We start from the raw sequence: 27,665 nt of genomic DNA on the forward strand, positions 1-27,665 counted from the left end.
AGACCCAGGGTGACTTTTCCTTCCCTAGCATATCGCTGGTCACATAGTTTAGACCCCCTGATCTTTCATATTGATGGTAACACGGTTCAGACGCTCCCCAGACATTTCCTCCCCTAGCATGTCCTAGTCATGCTGTAGACCCCCTTAGCGGAGGAACAAGGGGGCCAGAGAAAAGCCTCACGGGACTGTCATACCAGCCCCTGCAGGCCACTCCCTTAGCATTAATCCCTCAAGGCAATGAGGTCCTGAACCGCATCAAATAATCTTAGGAACAAAGCCTCAATCTGTTGACCAGAGACTGAGTTTTGATCAAACTAGAGATAACATCTAGGCCTCAGTTGTGCTTCAGCTCCAAACCCAGAGAAGCAGAAAGGCCAAGTGGGGCACACACCATGGCTGACATGAGGACCAGCTTAATGACTAATGACCCCCTCCCCTGGCGCTGACCAATCAGCAGAGGCCATGACATGAGGAGACACACCTGGAAAGCTGATGAATATTCTGAGATCTTCCCAAGACCTCTCCCAAAATTTCAACCTTTGAAAAACAGATAAAACCCCTTAAGACTAATGACCCATTGTGCCTGCGTGTGCGTGCATGCGCGTGCTCTCTCTCTAGAGCTCCCTGTGCCTTTCTTTCCCTTTCTTTCCTCAAAGCGTGTACCTTTGCTTTCTCCTAAGCAACAAGTGCCCTTCTTCTGCCCTGTAACTTGTTTCCTGAGTCTACGTAACCCAGCTGGCTCACTTCTTCTACCTCTGTGACTTTCTAAATAAACTTTTGCTGTTTTTTTTAGTTTTGGCTCTGAATTCTTTCTTAGCCGAACTCAAAGACCAAGGTCTACCATCTGGTGCCATTCACCACTAGCAGTTCCAGGAGACGCATTGCATTGGCTCAACAACAACAAAACAAATCCCAATTTACTATGTTACAAAACAGAGCTGTCATGAACTTTTGCAAAGGACTAACTTCTCCAGAGTTTGCCTAGCCAGCTGTCAGGAATGCAGAAAGAACCGAGAGAGGGAAGTCAGAGGGACCACACTCTGATGAGGCAAAGACTAGAAGGCGGCCACGTAGGCAAGAGACAAAGCAGCTCTGCCAGGAGAGTGCCTGTGTGTTCTTGCAGCAAACATCAGACTGTGTCCCCCTTTCCTCACCCACTCCCTACCTTACCATGGCATAGTAAAAGCTGCTCAGTTTCCAGTCACCTCCAATGAAAGAACAGTATGAATACAAATGACTGTAGCAATGTTTTAGATTTAAGACTTTTATTTTTTTCACCCTGCAGGTGGATGACGCTCATTGCTACCCTCCTAGCCCCCAAGCCCTCCACCCTTCACAATAAGAACAAACATTCACTTTGACTCTATGGCTTAGAAAGTGCCTAAGCTTTGGCACCTGACTTGTAATGGGCCAGAGTGCGTGCGGAAGGGTCGGTGGCATTGATCCACCTGGGCATCCAGTAGTGGGTCAGCCAGTCAGCCCGACCTGGGTAGTGGCGCTCAAAGATCTGACGGTAGTAGTAGCCTTCTTTAGTTTTAGGAGTGTTGAAGGGAAACTTCTGGGCTGCAGCTGCCATCATTGCATCATCAACCTGTAAGAATGAGAGTATAAAAGCAAAATGGTTTTTTTTAAATGACATGGAAATAATCGTATTTAATCTGGTTTCATAAAACCTAAAGAAAAAAGAGATAGAAAGGCTTGCCTGTAAACAGTGCCAGAGACCTTCTGAATCACCACCACTTAGAAAACGTTCAATACCATAAAACACATAGCTGTGGGATTTTAAAGAACATTCAGGTGCATACTTCTAATCTGTGGTGGCTCTAGAGTGTTTTGTTCATTTATGCCTAACAGTGTCTGGCACCCAGCAGGTGCCCAGAGGTGTGTTAAATGAAGGTCAGTGATGATTGATTAAGTCTCTTCTCTCTCTCTTTTAACACGAAATGGATGCTACTTTATAATCCTGCATGCTACTTAATTCTTATAAAATAGGAAATCTCTCTTACAGACACAAAACATTTATACTAAATATAAAATAAACTCTGCATCTAAACTGTCCTATTCCAGAAACTACTTATGAAAATACCATACCTGATGTTCAATATGGTCCTGTAAAATCTTAAACCAGGAATTCTTCACTGAGGTTATGCCATCACTGAAGGCTTCTTTCGGTCGCCAGAGAATATCTTTCGGTAACAGATTGGAGTCCTCAAATGTCTCTCTCAGGAGGTGTTTTTCTATCCCATTCTAACATGAAGGCGAAAGGCACATCAGCAAAAGCTCCAAATATAATAGCCAGTACCAATGGGCACTTTTTATACTGAATTGACTCACTTACCTTGGGAATTCTCATATCTGGTGGCAGAGACAAGTAATAGGAACAAAATCGATGATCCAGGAATGGGACTCGCAATTCAAGGCTTAAAGGGGAAGAGAGGGAATCCAAATCAAAAGGCTGTTTAGTGCATGTCAGTTTAGATTCTGATTTAGAATTTTCCCAGCAATTCAACCAGCCTCTAAGGAATGTTAAGATTATAATATCATTTTCACAATCCTCCTGATTGCTCTATAAAAACGCATGAATACAAACACCTTCATTCAATGTGATATGTATCATCTCATCCAGGGAGTGAAACAAGCTGTTTGAGAATAACTACTTTTCCTTTCCCTTCTGTGAACAAGTAAATACCTATCTCAAGAAAAGCAGAGAAAGAATCGTGAGTGACCTGATCATTAAGAATGTCCTTTGCCTTGGCCTTTCTGACTCAAAGGTTTTTCTAGGTGAGACCATCTCTCACCCTATTAAAAGCTACAGTGATAATTCAAAATTTTTTACTCAACTAGTTAATAATTTACACACAAGATTCAGTATAAACCGATGTTCCACAGTTTCCTCAAAGGTACATTATCTGCTTCCTGAATCCCGGTGACTCTGATTAGGACAAGCGGATAGGGTCATAACCACAGATTCTGTTTATTCCCAACCCTGTATTTTATTATTCCCTAACCTAAGTGTGATTAGTAGAAGCAACTGAAACATTTAATGTTGGTTATTTGCCATGTACAGCAAGAATCTTCAACTCTCCAACACGAGCAGTAAAAAATTGAAAACTTTATATACTTTTTTAATCCTCACTTGAGGGTATGTTTTTATTGATTTTAGAAAGAACGGAATGAGGGGTGGGGGAGAGAGAGAGAGAAACATCGATGTGAGAGAGGAACATCAATCGATTGCCTCCCACACGCTCCCTGACTGGGGATTGATCCTGCAACCTAAGTATGTGCCCTGACTGGAATGGAACCACAACCTTTTGGTGTACAGGGTAATGCTCCAACCAAATGAGCCACCCAACCAGGACAAAAGTGAAAACTTAAGCCCTGGCCTGTTTGGCTAAGTTGTTAAGAGTACAGCCCATGGACTGAGGGTCCCAGGTTCGATTCCGGCCAAGGGCATGTATCTTGGTTGCAGGCTTGATCCCTGGTTCCCGTGGGGCCCATGCAGGAGGCAACCAAATCAATGTGTTTCTCTCACATTGATCTTTCTCTCTCTCTCCCCCCATTCCACTCTCTCTAAAAAGCAATGGAAAAACTATTCTCTGGTGAAAATTAAAAACAAAACAGAAAAAAACAACAAAAACTTTAGCCAACCAGAAATGATACCAAAGAAACCTGGTTTTAATCTTATCGAACCCCTAGCATCTTCCTGCCCTATCCCCACACAGGATCACCACAGCATCAAACAGGTATGGCAGGTGCTCAGCACTTGTTACAAGGAGGTATATAATCTTTACTTTCCTTAAAGACTTAAAAAGAACTGCAACTGCCTGGCTGGTGTGGCTTGGCTGTTGAGCATCAACCTAGGACCCGGGAGATTGGGGTTCGATTTCCGGTCAGGGCACATGCCCGGGTTGCGGGCTCGATCCCCAGCGGGGGGCATGCAGGAGGGGGCCGATCAATGACTCATCACTGATGTTTCTATCTCTCTCTCCCTCTCCCGTCTTCTCTCTGAAATCAATAAAATCATATTAAAAAAAAAAAAAAGCTACAACTGCCTTCCCTCTCAGTTGTTCAATATGAGCAGAATGTTGTTATGCTGTGAAGATGGAAACTTGGTGTAAAACAACCTGCAAACGTCCTCACCATTGCCACAGCAGCACTTTGAATTTAGTCTAATTCCTTTGGGGCTAAGAGACAAGCTTCATTTTTCTCTATAGAAGTCATACTTTGCAATATATAATCAATTGGAAAGGAAAACAAAATCAGCCACTGAACTTCCTGTTTTTGAGGTTATTTTTACCATCGCTTTTTAAAGTACTGAGTTACCCGTGGGCAGCAGTCGTCCGGTCTGCACGGAGGACATCGAACAGATAGAGTTCCTTCAGAAGCCTCTCGCTCTCCTCCCCGGCTTCTTCAGGAGAAGGAGCCTAGTTTACAAACAACAGCTGAAAGTTACAAATACACAAACAGATTTGTTTTGGCCAAATACACAGTTCTGTTTCTTACTCTTACACATACTGCACCTCTAAAGGTGGATAAGACAAAAAGCCTTACAGAGTTTAGGGAAGGGACGAGTGCTGTCTAAAATGTGTCTTCCCTCACACCAAAGAACAAATAAGGTGGACACACTGTGCAATAACCGTAATATCACAGGGGAGGAAGAAACATAAGAAACATGATTCTCGTGCTTAACTAGTTTTAAAAAATAGAGATTATCTGACACTATTAAGACTTCTTTCTCCCAAAAGAAACACAACGCAGACACTATCAGATTTCCTCATATACCTCACAAGATACTCAAGTGTTACCGCTATACTGAAAAAACAGACAATGGAAAATAGTCAAATACTTCATACTTTTCTTAATCTACCACCAATATCCTTCCATTTCCGAATGCTTACCTTGTGAAAATATATGTAACCCTGTGTGAGTTCATCTGAACCTTCTCCAGAGAAGATCACCACGCTATCTGTGTTCTTCCGAATGTACTTAGAAATTAAGTACATACCTTTAAAAAAGACAGAAATTATTCTTAATGTCAATATAACTCTTCATCAAAAATGTCTTTTATTTGGCTTTTGGAAACAATTGCAAGTTTTGTTCTTAGATTAGACTCCTTTTTATATAATGATACTGGTATGAAAGGTATGGATTTTTTTTAGATATCTGCATCATTGTTCAGTTTAGCAAAATTTTAAGATGGACATTCTTCGTCTAAAAGCATTAAAATATTAAAACCTATATATAAAATTGTGGAATGGTTTTGGGCTATTTCATTGCAAAAGCACAAGTTATAGATTAAGTATACAAAAATATTAAGAGTTGAGGTTTTGGTAGTTTAGTTTTAATTTTTTTCTAACACTATCCATCTACCAAATTTCACGTATAGTTAAGGATACTAATAAGCTATCAAAAGATGCCCACTGGTTTTTGTTCCACATCCCTGTAAACCAGTATTTGTTCTTAACCATTTTTCCTACTATCACCTCCCTAGGGAGACTCACTAGACATGTTTCCTAATTGATTCCCCTCCATGCGGTATCAACACCAGATACTGTGTATCTGTTCATGTATTTTTGCTCCCTTGTGGGTGAGATCTCCCCTGCAATGGAGTCCTTAAAAGAGAGGCATATGTAAGCCGGTAAAGTATTAGAGGCTCATCAATATTGGATCAGTCTAATTTGAAGTATACTTCTGATCTTAGTGTGTATCCACAGGAAAAAAATAGTATTGCTTGCTGGGCAATAATTGTCACTAATTGATAAGTCATATAATGAAATACTTACCAGGATATATCTAAAATGAGTGAGTATTCCTTACAGAAAATTAGTTACAATGTAGACCTTATTTCCCTATATAGCCCAAGAAATTTTACACAGCAAAATTCGGGAAAGAGGTTGAAGCAAATATGCATCTATTCTTTGGAGAAATATAAATAGTGATACTATAAATGGTCTTGTCTTAGACAATTGCTGACATAGGAATTTAATTTGCATTCATTCTCGAGTATTCTTTTTTAAACTGTTGCTTGAAATAGTATTTTTTAAACCTTGGCGTTTCTCGCCTGGCTGGGCATGGCTCGGTGGTTGAGCATCGACCTAGGATCCAAATGATCAGGGTTTGATTCCCGGTCAGGGCACATGCCCGGGTTGTGGACTCGATCCCCAGTCGGGGGCGTGCAGGAGGCAGCCGATCAATGACTCTCATCATTGATGTTTCTATCTCTCTCTCCCTCCCTCTCCTTTCCTCTCTGAAATCAATAAAGATATATTTTAAAAATAATAATAATAATAATAAACCTTGGTGTTTTTCACAATTAAAAGTCTTTCTGCATCATGAAATACCTTACCCACTGAAGCACGAACTGTTGTAATGTCGTAAGTTTCCAAGGAAAATATGACTTCATCCAGGACCTGAATACCTTCCTCAGAGTTAAAGAGGACTTCATGGTGTTCACTCCCAATATGATTTGCCACCTTATTACATAAAGAAATACCCACGTACTTGTTACTTAAAGAAAAGAACTGCCCTTGAAAATGAAACATGACAGTTGTTCACAATGCATTATGAACTAACAACAGCGGAAAACTAAGCAAAATAAGGGGAAATGGTTCTGCAGGCCACCACAATATGGGGAAATGATTCTCCAGGCCACCACAAAGAAGCCCCACCTAGTCAATTTCCCTTGCCTCCCCAAGTCCCTCTCCTCCACTCAATCACCAAGAGGTAGATCTCCCATCAGCCACTGCCACTCCAAGACTTCAACCTAACGGCCGAGACGTTCCCAGTCAGCATACCACCCCCACCTCCCAAACACACACCTCCTTTACCTAACCCAATCATCTCTCTAGTCCAACATGGTCCTGCTCTAATCTTGGCCACCTTCAGGCCCTCTTGCAAAGCCTAATTTTATACACAGGATGTTATGCCTAAATGAAATGGCCTCTCCCTTTATTCTATTTTCTTTGGCTATTTTGGATTCTTTCAACATTAATCAACTTGCTTTGGGACTGCTCTCTAGCTCTTTCTCAATCATTCTGTGTAAGTTTTTCCAGAGTAGGAATGAGGTCTCCTGCACACTGAATGTGTACCAAATCCTCTTTATCCATAGCCCTAAACATACTGCTTTATATAAAAAACAGAAAGAAAAAAAACAAGCCCTGGCTGGTGTGGCTCAGTTGATTGGGTATCATCCTGTTGCTAGTTCAATTCCCAGTCAGGGCACATGCCTGGGTTGTGGAATTGATCCCCAGAAGGGGATGTGCAGGAGGCAGCCAATCAATCAGTGTTTCTCTCTTCCCTCTCCCTTCCTCTCTCTCTAAAAAGCAACAAAAAAAAATTTTTTTTTAACAAAAAATATTTTTTAAAAATGAAACAAAATAATAATAACAGCTAACATTCACCAAGTATTTACTACATGCTAGGCTCTATTCTATGCACTACATCTCAATTATATAATTTTCACCTCAAAACTATCCTGTAGTGGATACTATTACCCCCATTACATAAGTGAGGAACTGTGTGGTGGAGCTAGGATTTGAAACCAGCAATCAGGCTCCAAAGCCTGCATTCCTAACCACTTTCAAAAGGAAAATTATTATCATAGGGTTTTTGAGAATTGCATTGACCATTGTAGATATAAATACCCAGAATACAGTGTACAACATAGTTGATATTAAACCAGCATTTCATTACATTTTAATATATTTAATTTAAAACAGTAACAGGAGTCAATGCAGCAGCAGAAATACAGAATTAATTACTGACTTTATTTTAATTCTACTAACAGGCAGAGGTAGTGTCTTACCTTTCTGGCAGCTAGTAAATCAGGACTGTCTTCCATGCCAATCGCAAATGTCTGGAAAGGGTACTGGACTTGGGCCTCTTTTAGCTGCTTTAACAGAGTGGCAGCAACCAAACTGGAATCCAAGCCCCCTACGAGCAAGACAGCAAGTGCAGTGGTCACGTGCCGTGCATAGGCTGGGACAGATGACTTACATTCTTCGTAAGCATCAAGATTAGAGTTTTATCATTTAAAATTCCCCAACTTTTATAAACTGAAAAACTTTAATAAGAGAAAAATCTAACATAACCTGTGATAGTGATAAGAGTATTTGGTTAAAAATCACTACACACAACTCTAAAATATGTTTACTCACTCATTCCAACAGTATAATTACAGTGTAACTTTAAGTTGCTAAATTACCATAAATATTAAATGCAGCTTATAGAAAACTGTTTCATCCTATAATGAAGAAAAGATTACATCATAAATTAAATACTTTATAGGCAAAACCTCAGGGATCGCTACAAATCCTTCAAATTAAACAAAGACATGCTAAATATAACTAGTTTTTTTAACGGTCTTCACCTGATAAAAGACAGCCAATCCTTCTGTCTGTCATCAAACGTTTCCTAATGGCATTGTTAAAAAGGATCCGGAGGTTGCTCTTCACAGTTTCTATCTCAAAACCTGTGAACACATAAAGTAAGTGAAACAGCTCCAGAGAAGCTCGGGCTGAGTTACTTGCTGAGATGAGGTATACAATCATCGACATCTATCGTGATGGCATCTGCTCAGCAGTAGAGTTTGCAAGACCCCACTGTGCCACCTCCAAATAAAATAGGAAATAGGTCTTCAAACTGAAATTATTCCCATGGTGCAAGAGTACAATTCGCCGTCGGGAGAGAGGTGGGGAACAGGTGGGTGGGCGTTTGCTTTATTACCTGGGAATAGCTTCTCCACACTGTCATAGACGGCGTGTAGCGGCTCATCTCTACAGTGATGATATTTAACCATTTCCACCGATGCAACTTTGCCATTTGGCTTTAAATCCAAAACTTCATAGTGTCCCGGGAGAAAAGGCTCCACTTTTAAAAAAGGAGCTGTGGAGTGCTTCAAGTTAACAAGACCTACAAATTCAGAAAGATAACTTTATTCAAATTCGGATAACATTTCACTGTAACTTTCATGATTAGTTAATATCCTTTAAATTCCTATTTACTTTCCCTTTTTAATACAAATGCATGTCCATTATAGAAGCAAAATAGGAAAATAAACTTAACCACTCAAACCCTACCATCTACTTACTAGAGAGAGATCAGTGCTCCCAAGGTGCACAGCAAAATTGATTTCTAGTAATTCAAATCGATAGGAAAATATCCAATGTTCGATTTCTTTTGCCTAGCTAGAATTTCTGATCAAGAAAATCTATTTTCTATAATAAAGCAAGCAAGTATAAAAAGAAAAATTAGATACATTTATTAAGCAGAGATGGGCTTGAAATGTTAATTTTATAATTTCCTGGCAGTCATTTCTTTGTCATCACAAAGGTATTTTAAGAAAACAGCCATGGTTCCCAGTCCTTTAACAAGCAAAATGACCCAGTTAGGTACTTTAATGTCAGCTATTAAGAAGTAAGGCATTGCCCGGCCAGGCGTGGCTCAGCAGTTGAGCATCGACCTAGGATCCAGGCGATCGGGGTTCAATTCCCCGTCAGGGCACATGCCCGGGTTGCGGGCTTGATCCCCAGTCGGGGGCGTGCAGGAGGCAGCTGATCAATGACTCTGATGTTTCTATCTCTCTCTCTCTCCCTCTCCTTTCCTCTCTCTAAAATCAATAAAGATTAAAAAAAAAAAAGAAGAAAGAAGTCAGGCATTAATTAATCCTTAATATAAATTTCTTCAATAAGTTCTCACAGAGAGTAGCCAGCCTGATATCACCATGATCTTTGATACAAAATCAATGTTTTATTGTAAACAGGAATAGCCTCTCTAGTATATAGAATACTCGTTATGATTTGTAATTTGAGTTTGTTAACCCAGTAATCTACTATGTAGCACTGAATTCAAAGACTAACCGAGACCCAGATCCCATCACTAGCCAGCAGAGCTTAATAGAGCCACACAACCCCCGTAGAGAAGGAGGGGTTGTTAAAAGGTCTTAAGCAAGCAGAAGTACCATAATCAATTGAGTTTTTGTAAGTTGTTCTAAAAGCAATGAGAAATAAAAACTGTCGCAGTACTCTAGCTGAGATCGTTCCATCTGGAAAAGGGCACTGTTATGAAGGATGTAAAATATAAGCCAAGAGATTTCAAAGGGTAAGCTGCACTTAAGATTATAATTCTATATCAAGTTATCAGGCCCAAAGGAGACACAGCGTCTGCTCTTCCCTTGTGTTCTCTTTACTGGGCCTCCTTAATAGTACTTAATATACTTGTTCTGTGCCATTTGAAATGTCTGAAAATAGACAAATTCAGACATTAGTACCCACACGGTGACTGGTGTCCTAGGACCCTTTCATTGATCTCATTATCCTCGCTTCGGCCAGTATTAAATCTAGAGACTAAGTGAGAAAGGGCTTACAGAATAAAGCTAAAGGAGGCAGGCAGGTAGACCAGATTTTAGGATGCTACCGCTAGCTGGGTAAGAGATAAAAGATGAATGTCTTCCTCAAGTTTACTGTCAAAAGACGCTAAAGATGATTTGCAAGTACTTTCTTCCATTCTTTGGGTTGTGGTTTCATTTTCTTGATGGTGTTCTTTTTAGAACAATGTTTAATTGATGAAGTCTAATTTATCTATTTTTCTTTTGTTGCTTATGCTTTTGGAGTTACAGCTAAGAAATCTGTGAAATCCAATGTCATGAAGATTTACCTCTATGTTCTCTTCTAAGAATTTTATAGTTTTAGCTCTTACATTTGGGTCTTTGACCCATTTTATTTTTTGTATATTGTGTGAGGTAAAGGTCTAACTTCATTTATTTGCATGTGTATGTCCAGTTGTCCCAGCACCAGTTGTACAATATTCTTTCCCTGTTGAATAGTCTTCGTACACTTGTTGAAAACTAGTTGACTACAGATGTATGGGTTCATTTCCTGGCCTCTCAGTTTGTCAATTTCTACAGAGAAGTCACTTGGGATTCTGCTAGGGATCACATTAACGGGAAGATCATTTTGGGAAATATTGTCATCTTAATAATGTTAAGTCTTTGATCCATGATCATGGAATGATTTTCCATTTATTTAAATCTTTCATTTCTTTCAACAATTTTTATAGTTTTCAGAGTATGAGTTTTGCATTTCTTTTGTTAAACATAATATTAAGTATCTTATTCTTTTTGATGCTATTATAAATGAAGTTGTTTTCTTAATTTCATTTTTAGATTGTTCATTACAAGTGGATAGTGTTCATTGCAAGTGTATCAAACACAACTGATTTCTGTATATTGATCATATATTCTGCAACTTTGCTGAATATAATGGGAGGAATATACAGGGGGGCAAAAGCAGATTTACAGTTGTTCATATGGAAAATAATATAATAATTAATGAATAATAATACAAGAATAAACTCTTGTGTTTTATGTACTCATGACTGTAAACTTACTTTTGCCTCACCTAGTATGGGAACTCTGTACTTTCTGCTCAATTTTTCTGAAACCCAAAACTGCTCTAAAAAGTAGTATTAATTTTTTAAAATTATCCTCAGCAGGAAAAAAGGACCAAAGAACTAAATAGACATTTCTCCAAGGAAGATATAAAAATGGCACAGAGATAAGATGCTTGACATCATTATCAACAGGGGAATGCGAATCAAAACTATAATGAAATAGTACTTTATATGTACTAGGATGGCTAGAATCAAAGAGTCAGAAAAAAGTGTCTGTGAGGACATGGAGAAACCGAAACCCTCATATACTACTGGTGGAAATATAAAATGGTACAGCTGCCTTGGAAAACAGTCTGGCAGTTCCTCAAACAATTAAACACAGAGCTACCAGCAAATCCACCCCTAGGTGTATACCCAAGAGAAATAAAAATACATGTCCACACAAAAACTTGCACACAAATGTTTATAGTAGCATTATTCATAATAGTCAAAAGGGAGAAAAAAACCCAAATGTCCACTCACTGACAAATGGATAAACAAAATGTGGTCTATCCGTGTAATGGAATATCTTTAGGCCATAAAAAGTAAGTACCATACATGCTACAAGATAGATCATGAAAACATTATGCAAGTGAAAGAAGCCAGTCACAAAAGACCACACAAGACATGATCCCATTCATATGAAATGTCCTGAATAGGAAAACTCATAGAGAGGTTCAATGGTTGATGGATACAGAGGGATGGGGAGTGTGATAGCTAAAGGGTTTCTTTTTGAGGTGATAAAAAAAATTCTAAAATTGACAGGAGTTTTCGTTGCAGATATCTATGAATATACTAAAAACCACTGAATTATATAAACGGTGAATTGTATGGTATGTGAATTATATTACCAATAAAGCTGTTTTCAAAACACTAAGTATTTGCTATAGCTATGACCTGGTACCACAGTCGAATAATTGCAGGGCCAACCCTAATATTACAATATGATATACGTAAGCTTGCCAAGACATATGGAATGAAACTAGATGCAAAGCATATCAGCACAACAAAAATTAAATGACTTTACTATGTAGATTTATACTTCAAGGATTATAGAACTTGAGTGCTATAAAGAAGAGTCCAACTCCTTGGTTTAAAAAATACAAAGCTCAGAGAGTCCATGATTTACTTAATCAACTGTAAAACTTTGGATTGCCCCCTATAGGATTTGCACATATGACCTAGAAAAAAAAACACACACACATAAAATCCAGGATAATAATGAAAATCTTTAGAAAAATTATATCATTACCTTTAGCTTCCGAACACACAGCCATAAATCCATCTTCTGTCATAGCTTTAAACAAAGGTCTGACTCCATAGGTATCTCTGCCAAGGAACACTTTCTTATTGGCCGTATCCAGTAAAATAAACGCAAATACCCCATCCAACATACTAGCCGTTTGCTCAATTCCTCCTTTGTCATAAAGATGAAGGATAATCTCACCATCCACTTTGGTCTGATATTCAAATTCAAAATGGCGTTGCAGCTTAAGGAAGCAACAGCAAAATTAAAATGTTAGAATCCTTGTGCATTCACTAATAATTTTTTATTGTCAAGTTGTTTCAATATTTCTATGCTCAATAATCATTTCATGCACTTTAGTCATTTAGAAGAAGCATTAAAAAAATGGCTGGCATGGTTCAGCAGTTGAGCATGGACCTAGGATCCAGATGATCGGGGTTCGATTCCCGGTCAGGGCACATGCCCGGGTTACGGGCTCGATCCCCAGTTGGGGGCGTGCAGGAGGCAGCCGATCAATGACTCTCTCACCATTAATGTTTCTGCATCTCTCTCTCCCTCTCCTTTCCTCTCTCTGAAATCAATAAAGACATATTTTTAAAATAGCTTATTTGAATTTACAATCCTACACATTCTTTATAAAAGCTAAACCCGTGGAAATTTTAGTTGCATTCTGACAAACAGAATGCAAAGACAATGTACCAGAACAGTAATGATTGGAGGGATAGAAATGCATATTGTACACATTCTGTGTATATAATACAAATACATTTACATACAGGGGTGGGCAAAAGTAGGTTTACAGTTGTTTGTATGTAAAATAATACAATAATAAATAGTAATACCAGAATAAACTCTGTATTTCGCATACTCACAACTGTAAACCTACTTTTGCTCACCCCTGTATATATGTAAGTTAAGGAAACAGGTTGCCCAGCTGCCATGACACTAAAAATGCATCTCCTGCTACTGCAAAACTTTGGTTTGGGAATATAGTATTGACTGAGTTTCTTCTATTTCGGCCTCAAAGACAACCTATGAAAATAGAAAGCAAAAAGACAAATATATTTGGCATGATTCCCCAACAAATAAATGACTCCATAGCAATAATAGAGACATATGGTCCAAAACAAAGCTGCTGGTCCCTAGGGGAGAACAACAACATCCGGTCCTCCCACCACTGCAGTGGAATGACAGCGACTTCTCACTGATGGACAAAATGACAGTGGCGCTTATTAGTGCACATGTCCCAAAGGAACAGCAGAGAGACCATCAGTATCAGCGCATACAGAGTAAGGGGGTTTAAGTTATGCCCCCGAACTCCTGGCCCTCCATCTGTGAGGGTGAAAAGTCCTTGGTATGTTTCTCTTTCTTTGTACTTAACTCATGATTTTTGGCTGACAATGGAGAGCAAAGGTTCATATAAAATCAAGTGGAAAGTTTAAACATTTAAAACATGTTTTTAAATTTCAGAAAGCAAGTCTACATGCTATATTCACATGGCCTATAAAGCACGCTTCACAATCTTACTCACTTTATAAATGTGTGGACCTTCTGTCTCTAAGCACTCACAGAACAGTTCAGAAATGGACTCTGGCTGCCTCCAGTATCTACAAACCACCTCCTGGTTGCCTCTCCCTGCTCTGAGAGACTATCAGGGATGATCTCTGTCACTGGCAGGTGAGATGAGGAAATGGTCTTCTGCTGACCCTACTGGACTTAAGTACCTGAGGGATAAATGACCCTAAAGCATCCAATGATTTTAGCAAGCAACAGCTTCCCAATCTTCCCTCCACTACCATGTCATTGCCGCTCTTGGGCCTAAACTTTGCAGGTATTTTATGGGTTAATGATTCACATGTACCACTTCCCACTCTCCCAAGATAAAAGCCCCCTATCTTGCCACCATCCATAAATCACACTGCCTTTGGATGTGGCTGCAAACCCCTGCCGCTCCCTGCAGGGAGCGGGCCTCCACTATGCCCAGCCTTTACTCCAATTCCTCCTCTCTCCCTCCACTCCCAATACACCTCAGGCTGTATTTTAGTGGTAGTAGTACATTTTATTTTCATCAAAAATAGGAGGGCTCTGGAGCTTATGTTGCAAAATGCTTTATAAAAGCCTAAAATGTCCATTATCCTCTTTAGACAGATTTCCAGCTGCTCAAACTGCATTACCACAGATGACTGACAGAAGCAATGGAACCTCTCTGCTTCTGAAAATACAACATAATTAGCTAATTTATAATAGAAATATTTTCAAAATGTTTAACTTTTTATAACTATTAACAAAACACACAAAAGCAGCAATGTTGTTCAAGGAATTTCCTATCTCATTTTATGCGAAAGTCAGGCTAATATTGCCATAATATAACCTAGCATCCTCATGTATTCCGTACTAATTTGGCTTAGTAAGCAAGAAGTTTTAACTGCTCCTCTCCCGGACTCCCACTAGCATGAAACTCCATCCTTACCTTCCCCACCCACCATTTCATCTCCAAATACCTATACAAATGATGTCTGATGTATACTAGGCCCTTAATAAATGTGAAAGGCACTTGATGAAGAACTACAAAAACTTTTCAAATGAGAAGCCTGTAATTGAGAGTGTTCCTATAAGCAGACAATAAACACTGGCAAAAGCTACTGCTGAGAGATAAAAAAGTCCAAAGGGTGGCTAGAATATAAAACCCTACCCATGAATGATAGGCATATATCAAGAAGGCTCAAAAAATAGAGAGAGATATCAGAACCAAAGGTATAAACTTTGAATAAAATCTGACTCAAAACAAACAAACAAACAATAAAAAACAACAACAGCTGTAACTATATTCCTGGGACACTTGGGGAATTATGAACTAGATATTAGGTAGTATTATGGATTCTTAGGCTCAATAATAGTATTGGTGTTAGGTTGGAGAATGTTCTTATTCTTAAGACATAAATGCTTACATATTTAGAATAGTCATAGTATCTGTAATATACTCTAAATACAACCAAAAACAAACGTGTATATGCATAAATATAGAGACAGAGATAAAGCAAAAATGGCAAAACATTAACAATTATTCAATTCAGGTTTTTATTGTTCTGTTCCTTTTTAAGTTGGAACTTTTCAAAATTGAAAGTTGGAAAGGAGGGTGACAAATAAAAAACCCTACAAATTTTAGATTAAAAATTTCTTATGAAACATTACACAAATAATTCCAAATTAGAAGGTTCTTAGCAAATTTCACTTCCTTGGGTCAGAATTTCAATCCCCTCACCCGCTCTCATCCTAACAGTAAACTTTCACCAGATTAGAAAGCTGTTCCAATTTTAATGCTGCTAAAAGTCCCACTTCTTGCACTCTATTGTATTATATGGATACTCCCATATCCATCAGCCCCATATCCATGTTTTCAGAATGCCTGTTTTATGTACAATGATGTTTTGTCTGCTCCCTAATAGAATAAGCTCCATTACAATGCAGACCTACCCGTCATATTTACTACTGTACCGCCAGCACCTAACAAAGAGCCTAGCAGACTCGAATTAATATTTAAATTCATTACAGGGGGAGGGATTCTAAGAGTTAACCTGAATAGTAATTCTTATCTTTTTTGTGTGTGACCAAGTCACTTCACCTCTTTGCACATCAGTGCCCTATCTATATAATTGGAATACATGAAATCATGGACGTGGAAAGTACTTTGCAAAGTAAACACCATTATACAAAAAATATAAAATGATTATAACCAACGAGTCTAGTTTTAATTATATCAGGATATCTTCTGGTTTCATTTTGTTTACCTTCTGATGGTTGTAGATTTCTCCATTGTAACATAGCCACAAATATGGATATTTCTTCACTCGAATTGGCTGCATTCCAAACAGCTGGTCCACCACCGCCAACCGGTGAAATCCAAAGCAACAGTTGGTATATCCATTGACATTCTCAAAGCGAAATGCATCTGGGCCCCTGTGTGCAATCTTCATAGCACTCAGACACTGCACAGAAAGGCAATCATCGCTGCCAAAGAGGGCCCAAATGCCACACATGGTACGATGGAGCTAAGGGCTCTCTATGGAGAGAAAAGCAGACCAATTAAATACAGGTACTCAGTATCTGATCCAAGTTGGTATTAAATCTTGAGTCCAAAAACTTGCATGAACCATTTCAAAGACCGAAATATAAACTATCTTATCAACAGCAATTTTTCATTAGGTTGGCAGGCATGCAGGAGTAAAGAAGAGCTCTTATGAGCACTTCACAACTTCTAGCCTACCTCTAAGTGATTTATTCAGATAACAGAAATTATAAAGAGAAAAAGAAAGCAATATTATCTGATACAGATATCCTAGCTTTATAACAACAACAAAAATTACACTGATGGTTCAAACCATCCTAAAGGACAAAAACGTTCTCAAATGTTTTTGTCTCAAAGCTGCCTTGGTCAATAAGAAAGCAAGTAGGTGGGGCATAGACAGTGATAACATCTCTGAAAAACAGCTGGGTTCATCATAGCAGGCCAAGAGGTAAATAAATGATCTCTACAAATGTTCATTACTTGGCAATTTCAAATTTTCAACTGTGAAATAAGGGGCTGTTTTATTTGGATGCTGCCAGTTCAAAACAGTTATTTTACCAAAATATCTATGAATCTGGAAATGATTTTGGTATTTTTAAAAAATGCAAATTTGCAGCAAAATGCCTAGATGATGTGGGACAAATATCACACAGAAAAAATATATATTCAGGTTATAGCAATCATTTTGAGCAATCCTCTGAGGGTATTTCATTTTTATCTAAATGAACCAAAGCTTTGTTTGGCCTTTTAATGAGACTAGATCAAATTAATGAAATATGGTATTAACTTAAGCAACTTGGAAATGCAGTATCACATGTCTTATGCAGTCCCTTCTACACACTGGGCCAAATAGCCAATGAGATATTTACTTTGAGATTTAGTGGGAAAGTTTATTGAGATTTCAGTGAGATGACTACCTTTGACTCTATCCCATATATGCAATGGAATACAACTCAGCCATGAAAAAGAAAGTTTGCTATTTACAACAACATGGTGGACCTTGAGGGTATAATACTAAATGACATCAGAAGATAAATACTGTATGATTTAACTTATACGTGGAATTCAAAACAAAAACAAATTCATAGATACAGAAAACAGATCAGTGAATACCAGAGAAGGGGGTTGGAGGGTGGGCAAAAGGAAAGGGGGGTCAACTGTGTGGAGATGGATAATAACTAAACTATTGGGGGTCATCACTATAGTGTATACAGATATCATATTACAATGTTGTACAACTGAAACTTAAATTTTTTAAAAAGTGGGCTGGGAAAGTGCTTTGAAAATCATGTGTGGTCATTGGTGAATCAATTATTTACCTAGGTCCTCTGAATGTTGCTTAGAGAATTGCATTATTAAGCCTGCTAAAGAAAATTACTAACCACTAACTTGAAGGGGAAAAGGGGGGAACAAGTTTGTGAAGCACACTTATTTCTCCAGCAGGAAAAAAGCAAATTAACACCATCACCTATTGTTTTTTATTGGAATCAGTCTCATTAGAGGGCAAAGGTCTTAGTTGTAATGCTTTTTCCTACTGCTGTTACTTGTTCCCAGTAATCTTCCATATTTCCTCATAAACTTTTAGAACAGTGCTGTCCAACACAAATGTGAGCCACATATGTAATTTTAAATGTACTAGTAGCTTCATTAAAAAGAGAGAAAAAAGGTGAAATTAACTTTAAATATATTTTATTTAACACAATTTACCAAAAATAGTATCATTTCAACATGTAATCAGTATAGACAATTACCAAGGAGCCATCTTACATTGCTTTTCTCTATTAAATCGTCAACATTTGGTATAGTTTACACTTACAGCACACCTCAGTTGGGACTAGCCAGCATTTCAAGTTCTCAATACATGTGTCTACATGTGGCTCGCCCGCTACCGAATGGGACAGTGTAGTTTCAGTGCACTCTATTCTAATTACCAACTACTTAAACTTATCGCTTTATTTTTACATTAAGATCTCAGCAACCAACTCCTGGTCAGGTTCAAGACTAAGTTGTTTCTAATTAATCTTACAGCAATGAGATCAATCAATGAAGAGAGTTCTCGGTGCTTTTAAATTATGAGTCAAGCACCCAGGGGAACAGACCCTGCCACGGGTCTGGGGGCCAAGGAACGAGAAGAAAACTGGTAGTTCATTCAAAATAGTAACAACGTTTATCTGAAGCCAGTTCTACAGAATAACCCATTGAAAACGGGCCTGCCAGTTCTTTTGCCTTTTTCCGCGCCACGCCGCCCGTCGCCCTCCACAGATCTGTTTCGATAGGGTTTGCTCAGGAAGTCCCTTGAGTTGGGGGAAGGGGACGGCTAGGCAAAGGAGGGACACCGCCCCCCGCTGGACCGGGACCGGGCTACCGAGCTGCCAAGGCCCCCGGACTCCCAACGGCACCCCGGCCACGTGCGCGCTCCGGCCAGGGAGCGTGCGCTGAAAGGTCCCGGGACTGCGACAATCTCCACAGGCCTCGACGCAACATAATAAAAAATAATAAAATTCACAGGGGGCGACTTAAGCCGCCGCCGCCGCCACCTTCCCTCCAGAGCAGCCGGGCTCCCCTCCTGGGTTCGCGGATCCCCCCTCCGGGGACCCTGACGCGGGTCTTTCCCCTCGCGCCGGCTCCCAGGTGCGCCGCAATCAGCCCCGCCCTCCTCACCCCGCGGGAGCCGCAGGATCTACCGGAGCCGGGAGCCGGATCAGCCCCGTGTGCGGGGCCAGGCTGCAGAGCATCCTCCTCCCGCTCGCGGGGCAGCCCGGGCCGCGCGCAGAGGGGAGGGGCGCTGCGGTGCGCTGCGCTGCGCCGCGCGCGGGAGCGGCTTTACCTGGGCGCGGGAGCAGGAACGCGGGCTGCGGGCTGCGGGCGGGCGGCGCGGCCGGCCTCCTCTCACTTTATACCCGCCGGCCTCCTGTAACGCGTGCGGGAAGTTTCATCATGCGGCGAGGCCCAACCAGCGCGCGCACGGGCGTGGGCGCGGCCTGGCGGGAGGGCGGGGCGGGCGGCAGGCGCGGGGGCGGAGGAGCGGGGAGGAAGCGTCTGTTGCCAGCTCCTTAAAGCGCTCGTGCACCTGCCCGAGAACCAGTGCTGACCTCAGAGGTCAGGCCGGGGACCCCTGACGCCTCGGGTTACCCTGCCTGCTGTCCGACAGCTGGGGGTCTTCCGCCCTTGGTGCTTAGGGAAGTCCTCACCATACGGACCAGCCCTCACCCCTCCATCAGATCTCCCTCTGCGAGGTCACTAGGAAAACTAATTCCTCCTTACTCCTGAGTGTCTGATACATACATGTGGATATGCAAATATTTGCAAAATTAAAGAGTGGGGCAGATAGGGATAGCTGGAAGGGTATCCTCTTTTTTATTAAATTCAAACTAGATTTCCTTATGTTCTACCTCAGGCAGAGTTAAATGTCTCCTTCCTTTGATGTACAGCTCAGTGTATTTGTATTTTGAGACGGGTCACCATTAAACTTGGGATGTGGTCGTACTGGATTTGTGTTCCACCAGATTGTCACCTTCTTGGCTGTGTTGAAGTCTTCACCTCTTGAGTCCCGGGGTCAGCTCAGTGGATACCACTAGGTAGATTCTCAAACGTGTCCAGTTCCAGTCCTCATTACATTTGGTCGCTGACAAATTTCATTTTTAGACAATGGCTGAGCTCCAATCTGAAATTTTACCACTAACTGCTTATATGACAATAGGTATGTCCTAAAATAAAACCTCTTTGTTTCTATCTTTAAAATAAGGAAATTAGAGATGACTGGAGTTCCTACAGTCCTGAAATTCTAAGCACTACAGTGATGAGAACTCTGTAGAGCCAAAGCAGCCAAGAAGGGAAATTTTTTTTTTTCCCATCCCCACAATGCAATCTATCTCATTGAAATTCAAAATAACCTTGCAATCTTGATATTTTTACATTAGGCCCAGTTACACCTGATAGTTGAAGATGCAGGATGTGAAATCAGGGTTGTCTGGATCTACAGGCCATTCTCTTTTTGTTACATTCTGCCTATGGAATAAAATGGCAAGAAGAGCTGGGTTGAACTGACAGAGAACTAGGGACTGACGTAGCCTCTCTTATTTTTACTGAACATGAATGATTTCCATTCAGGATTAAATACATTTTCTTTTCCAGATTTCATCCCTGTTCCTGTGTTGGAGCATGACCGTAAAATTAGACTTTTTTCCTATTATCTGCACTGAGAGCTTGAAAAGGGAGATTCTCCAGTTCAAACTGGAAAACTGGTACCAGTACTGCCCTCAGGTTTATTATGCCATACAGGGAAAGACTTGTCCTCAGAAGCAAATGTTTTAAGGCCTAATATCAGTTCTTCATTAAAAACACACACAAAACACTAAGTCAAGTTGGTAGCCAAAATAGATCAGTGGTCCCTAAACATTTTAAGTACACAGATTCCTTTTAGAATCACACACACAAACAAAGGTTTTCTTGACCTGACCCCACAAGAAGATAGTGTGCTTTTAGTATCCCTTTGATAGAGAAAATATACCAACATGATAAAAAAATAAACAAGGTACCATGACTTCATAACTCAAATAAAATTAGTCACAGCACCAAAATAAATTGAGAAATAGTAAAATTACATATGCAAGACATACTAGATCAGGTTACACTCAATGCTTCTAGAGTATGCAAGTTTGATATCCCCATACCATATATTCCTGACTAGTTCAAAAGTTGCTAAGAATATAAATCCCCGAAGCATGGAGCATGCAGTGAACACTTAGCAGTTGACAGGTAAGAACGAAGATGGTAGATGACTAAGTTCCAGGGCTCCTTATTGCCCTAAACTTTTCAGCATCAAACAGACTTTGCTATATCACCTCTTAAACCTGACAACAACCTGGGAAAGTAGGTCTTCTAATCCAGATTTTACAAATGTAGAAATGAGGCTCAGAGAAGTTGAGGGATTTAGCCGAACACACACAGTTTGAATTAAATCCTAAAGAACAGAATCATAATCTCTGTAAGTCCAGAGCCCGTTTCCCTCACCACCCTATGTAGTGGAAGACAGACACTTGATGTTATCTAGTGTGGTTGGTTGTGCTGAGTATCTTCCTCTTGTCCCTCCAGAACCACTCCCCATCCTCCAGCTCACTTTCTTTGTACCCTGGCTCCCTTGCCCTCCTGTTCCAGTGGAACTATCCAAAGGGAGACAGTTCAAGGCAACACAGAGGGTGGGAAGGAGAAATTTGGGGGTATTTCTTCCCCTGACTCCCTTACCATAAAATTCTTCTGAAACCCACAGCACCTGCCATGTGGCCCTCTCCATACCCCCTTCCCTTCAGACTCCAGGAACTGCTTTCTCCTCTCCCGCTTCAGTCCTAGCCCTTGGACACTGAACTCTTCCTTTTCCTAAACCCTGCCCACACTTTTTAAATTAGTCCCTACTGGGCTTCCTATCAGAACCCTACCCTATGTATCAATCTAAGATCTAACTGAGGAGGACGTGGTGGATTTAGCTACAGTGGAAGATGATTCGTATCCTCTCTTAATTATTAGACACAAATGAAAACTAAATGATGTTGTCCTATTTTCCCACATCTTACCCTACCAGCACATTGAAACCTCACTCAGAGCATTGAAAATTCTTTGACCTGAGTCACTGAGGAATCAGAGTAAAATTCTCATCTGCCAAATAACTTTAGGCTACCTTGTAATAGACAACACAAGATTGCATTTGTTCAGCCCTGAGAGCATCAATTAAAATAAAGTAAAAAAACATAATTTTGAAGTTCTTTTAAATAACGATTAAGTTGGTTTTTTCTCAATGGTTTTTTTTCTAGAATTTAAAAAAATATATGTAGTAATTAGACTATACCACATGATGGTAGTAGCTATCCTTTGGTATTAACTAAAGTAAGGTACATAATAAAAAGCTTCATTCGTGTTAATAACAACTTAAAGTTGAATTTTATTCAGCCCAATATACCTTTGTTAAATTACTATTTGTTAATGAATAAGACACATTTATTAAGTCTATAGAAAATGCTATAAAACCATTAAGATTGGCCAACCTCTGTCAATAAGTCCAGAGCTACTAGGAGCCTATGTTATATGTTAAATAACACTGAATCAGAGTTTCAATTAGTTTGTAAGCCAACCTCATCTTATCCCCCCAAATAGAAAATGCTTCTATAACAGGCCACATAGTTAGCACTTTCCTAAACACTAGATGGGTTTTCAGCAATAGAGCCACCTTTGGATCTCAGTAACCAGAGCCCTTGACCTAGGACCCACACTTGTGCTTTCCACTGGCCAAGAACTTGCCCATTCAGGGCAGAATTCTGGATGCCACCTGCATGAGTGAGCTCTCAAGATACAGGGTAGAGTGAGAGTGAGATAAAATGGAGCTGGAGCCTCTGAACTCTTGCATTCCTCGCAAATGCTAGCTGCAGGCCTTCTCAGCAACCTATGCGTCTGTTTCTCTGCTGTTCAATCTCATTTTTAATGATGCTTTTTATCAGGTGTTGAAATGCAATTTGAAATAGGACTTCTGATCTTTAGTTCTATGTCCCCTACTTCTCTTCTAATTTCACAGAAATTCCCTGTGATGCCTACATTTAAATCAGATTAAACAATAGTATGAAAAATTCTAGAAGTTCCAAATTCCAGAAGAATTAGTCTATCACGACACTATTTGATTTATTACTCCAGGATCTGTTACTTATCCTCAGTAAAACAAAAAGGGGAATATTAACATGGGTTGTGTACATATGTATTTCACATATGTGTACACGGATTTCATAAAACTGGGAACCATCTACTGTTCCAACAAAGTGTTTATGTAGTCCAAAATATGAGAAGACGAGTGGTTAAGAAGGAATAAGAAAACACTGGAAAAGCGGGGGGAGTGGATGATAGGAAGAGACAAAAATGGGAGGAAAGTTACCCGGCCAGTGTGGCTAAATGGTTGAGCATCGACCCATGAACCAGGAGATCATGGTTGGATTCTTGGTCAGGACACGTGTCCCGGTTTCAGGCTCGACCCCCAGTGGGGGGCGTTCAGGAGGCAGCCGATCAATGACTCTCTCATCATTGATGTTTCTCTCTCTCTCTCTCTCTCTCTCTCTCTCTCTCTCTCTCTCTCTCTCTCTCTCCCTCTCCCTTCCTCTCTCTGAAATCAATAAAAACTTTTTTTTTTTTTAAATGGGAGGAAAGTATTAAAGCTACATCTGTGAGCCAGCTGATAAGAAATTACTCTGGTCTGGCCGGGCGTGGCTCAGCGGTTGAGCATTGACCTAGGATCCAGGAGATCATGGTTCGATTCCCTGTTAGGGCACATGCCCAGGTTGCAGGCTCAGTCCCCAGCAGGGGGTGTGCAGGAGGCAGCTGATCAATGACTGTCATTGTTTCTCTCTCTCTTTCTTCCTCTCTCTGAAATCAATAAAGATATATTTAAAAGAAGAAGAAGGAGGAGGGGGAGGAGGAGGAGAAGGAGGAGGAGGAGGAGGAGAAGGGGAAAAAGAAGGAGAAGGAGAAGGAGAAGGAGAAGGAGAAGAAGAAGAAGAAGAAGAAGAAGAAGAAGAAGAAGAAGAAGAAGAAGAAGAAGAGGAGGAGGAAGAAGGGGGAGGAGGAGAAGAAAGAGAAGAAAAAAAGAAATTACTCTGGGGGGAAAAGTTTCATTGACTGGGCTCTTTACTTCTCAAGGTGGGGAATGAACTTCCTCTGTAGCTATTTGGAAGTTGCCCAGTTTGCTGTTATGTAAGAGAAGGTGCTTCATTATTTGTTTGCATTTCTTTTGGGACATAATCACTCTGTTAAAAAAAACAAACAAAAAACTTTCACAATTAAAGCTTTTCTGAAAGGGTTTATTGAGCCATATGCTGGCCAGAAAAAGACCAGGTCCTGGGGGGTGAAGTCTGAACCACCAGCCCCAGGCCTAGATGGAGAAGACAACATGCCTGACATCCTGAGTTGACGGCTCTTTTATACATTATGTTTTGGGGAAGAAAGATGGTAAGCTGTTTTGAAAGAATTTACACCGGCTACAGAGAAGGGGGAGCTGGAAAAGGTAAAGTGGGGGCATTTCTGTGATAGGTCCAGTCCGTAAGGAAGAAATGTCTACTACTTTTGATTGGTTGCAGGCAACAGTCCTGAAAGTTGATGCAGGTGCAGGATGCAGCGATGTCTAGTCTGCAAATAGAAGCCTGGAGGTGGATTCGAAGCTCCAACATACACTCGGGAATGGGAGCAGCCCTTTGTTCGTAGGCCCACAGCTGTTGATTGGTTAACTCTCTCTGCCCCTTTCTCTCACTCTCTGACCACTGTAGTTTAATTTACATCAGCTCATAATTTCCTCTGTCAACTACCTGTTATAACTACCCTCTTCTACATTTTCTTCCTCCTGCATCCTTTAACAGTAATTCTCTGACTTTTCAGATCACTTCAGATACTAACTGGCATACTTGTTACTGCATAAATACTTGTTGAATTACCAAATAGTTTGAGTGGAATAAATTCAAAGAGTAGAATATTCTTTTCACTATAACAGATTTGATGGAGCTTTCCCTGTGATCCTCGGGAAAAATGAATATTCTTTCGTCACAATCTCACATTTCATGGAAGCGAAGTTCTTTTACAGCTGATGCCCTAGACTCATAGCATTGGTGACTGAGTTGAGGTACAGTCTTCTACCAAGCTGTGAGCTCCCTGTAGCCTCCCCCCAAAACGTGTTAACAGGGCTAGTGTAGGAGGGAAAATTATCCTCCATGGGCTGCGAAGGCAGGCCTCACACACTGAGGCAAGCACCCTCACCAGCCATCTCTCCTGTTTATTTCAAATATGCCTTTGGCCTAAATGAACACATCCTGGCTCAGCCCAGAGAGTGTCAGTTATAATAATTTAGATTTAAAAAATGTTGATATGGTTACCGTGTAGATATACTAAATCAATGCTTCTCAGCCATTCCAGTTTATGGATAACTTTTCTAACATCACAAAATTATGTGGACCCTTTCCAGACATACATCATAGTAGCTGTTCTCTTGGTTATCATTGCTGAGAATATATATGAAAAAAAGACTTAACAAACCTTTAAAACCTTTGGAATTTCTATCTGATTCATCAGTATGGTACACCTAGGCTCTCCCTCCTGGGAGCACATGCCCATGCCTTCCCCCCCCCTTTCCCTTCTCCTCCCCACCCCATTACCATTAGCTTCTTCACTCCTAGGCACCTTCCTTTACCTCTATAACTTGTTTCCCAAGCCCATTTTTTCTAGGAATTGCTTTTTCTACCTCTGTGATTAACCAAATAAATGTTCTCTTATATAAAAAAATAATAATGTACACCTGCTTTTTACCCTTGTAAAATGGGGAGAAAACTATTTTTCCCCAGATGTTTCCCATTCTTATTGAATAATCTTCTAGGTTCAATATCTTCTTATTTTGTCGAACACAGGGTTAAGGTGAAAGAGTGAGTTTTGTCCAGAAACCAGTATAACCCTACAGCTAGGGCATATTAATTTTACATAATTAACTTTGGTAACATATGAGTGACAGTGGGGCTGGGTAAGTGAACATGGGGAAGATGGCAATACTGATACCAGGGTGTTTTCAAAACAGGAATGAGATTAATTCTACATTCTTAATACATCAATGAAAATAATTTAAAAATATCTCTAGTCCTTTGTTAGTTTCCAATTGAAAAATGCAGCAAAGCCTGGAAAAAAGGTCACACTTAGTAATAACTATATTTTAAAATAGCACAACCTGGACCTCAATCGTGTCCTTTAATAAAAAGGGTATATAAGTCTGTCTCCCAGATAAGAGGCCAAGTGCTAGTAGAGAAGAGACTCTGGCTTCAGATCTATTTTGGGTCAAACCCTGGATAACTATGTGGTTATGAGCAAGTCCTGTCTTATCCCTGATTCAGAATTATCTTTAAATGGGGGAAATTTTATCTGCAACATAAATGTGAGGGCTCTTGGGAGTAAAAATCAGTAAGTGTTAATTTCTCATTCTACCTTGGAATGCCTTAAAGAGCTTACATCTATTTAGTTTTAGAACTCTTAGAAAGAACTAGAAAGTTTCTGTCTTTCAGCCCCATTATTTTACAGATGTGGAAACACAAGTTGCCAAAGAAACACATCATAAACTATTTGTATACCTGGGAGTGGACCTTAATATTCCAGCCTCCTAACCTAGTAGAGGTGAGCAGAGTTTGCCTCACCAAAATACGCCTCTGTGAGATATTGATTCTTTTAGGCTGCTTTGTTTTAAGAAACAGCTGACATGGTAGAAGCCATGAAGACCAATTAGAAGTTACCCTTTGTAAAATGACATTTTTATTTGTAAGGGAAATCTCCGAAATTATCACTCAGTCTACAAACAGTATACAAGAGCAATAACTGTGAGTCCATGAGCCACAGATTAGAAAACACTGCACTAGATGCTCATCTTAGGTGAGAGTCCCCAGACATGGGGCCACATCGTGATTTTCAGGGACCCTAAGCACTCTGCCTTTGTGGACCCTTCCCACCATAAAAAAAATACTAAAATTTATATTTTATAATTGTTATGGTATATAGACAAGTATATTAATGTTATGTTAAAATATTTTCTTTGACCTAAAAGTTCATTTTTTTCCTTCTGATTTTAAAAGAAATGAAAATATTTTCATTGTGGGTCCTCAAAACTGTGCCTAACAGAGAAGCCAGCCCTGCCCAGGGGTAAGTAGCTTCAGGGAAGTGTGTATAGCAAGTGCTCACTAACTGTTAAGTTGGTTATTAGTCAATAATCCAAATAATAGTCATATTTTCCTCATCTCTTCAATCCAGGGCCTAAAAGGACTTCTTTTTCAGCCCTTTTTGTGTTTTTTTGTTTGTTTGGTTTTTTTACAAGAGAACATTTCTTTTTCAGTATTTGAAATGCAGGCTTGAGAAAGTAAACTTCTGATCTTTAAT

General features: G+C 40.0%; 1 protein-coding gene across 5 annotated transcripts in view; it reads right to left on the reverse strand.

Moving 5' to 3' along the window:
- Window positions 1–1,235: 1,235 nt before the first annotated feature.
- ASNS (asparagine synthetase (glutamine-hydrolyzing)) overlaps window positions 1,236–27,665 on the reverse strand; it is a 95,643-nt gene continuing 69,213 nt past the window's right edge. For 2 of the 5 annotated variants that reach the window (XM_081147087.1, XM_081147089.1), the window contains exons 3-13: window positions 16,462–16,733; window positions 12,680–12,917; window positions 8,725–8,910; window positions 8,369–8,470; window positions 7,805–7,932; window positions 6,347–6,473; window positions 4,899–5,005; window positions 4,324–4,424; window positions 2,339–2,420; window positions 2,092–2,247; window positions 1,252–1,591 (exon numbers count right to left, since the gene is read on the reverse strand). In XM_081147087.1, coding sequence (XP_081003213.1) covers window positions 1,382–1,591; window positions 2,092–2,247; window positions 2,339–2,420; window positions 4,324–4,424; window positions 4,899–5,005; window positions 6,347–6,473; window positions 7,805–7,932; window positions 8,369–8,470; window positions 8,725–8,910; window positions 12,680–12,917; window positions 16,462–16,710 — 1,686 coding nt within the window. In that variant the 5' untranslated portion in view covers window positions 16,711–16,733 and the 3' untranslated portion in view covers window positions 1,252–1,381. Of the gene's footprint in view, window positions 1,592–2,091; window positions 2,248–2,338; window positions 2,421–4,323; window positions 4,425–4,898; window positions 5,006–6,346; window positions 6,474–7,804; window positions 7,933–8,368; window positions 8,471–8,724; window positions 8,911–12,679; window positions 12,918–16,461; window positions 16,734–19,400; window positions 19,712–27,665 lie in introns of those variants that run through there. The other 3 variants (XM_081147090.1, XM_081147086.1, XM_081147088.1) reach the window with 3 other exon arrangements.

The sequence above is a fragment of the Miniopterus schreibersii genome, assembly GCF_964146895.1.
Source record: "Miniopterus schreibersii genome assembly, chromosome: 9".
Taxonomy (NCBI): domain Eukaryota; kingdom Metazoa; phylum Chordata; class Mammalia; order Chiroptera; family Miniopteridae; genus Miniopterus; species Miniopterus schreibersii.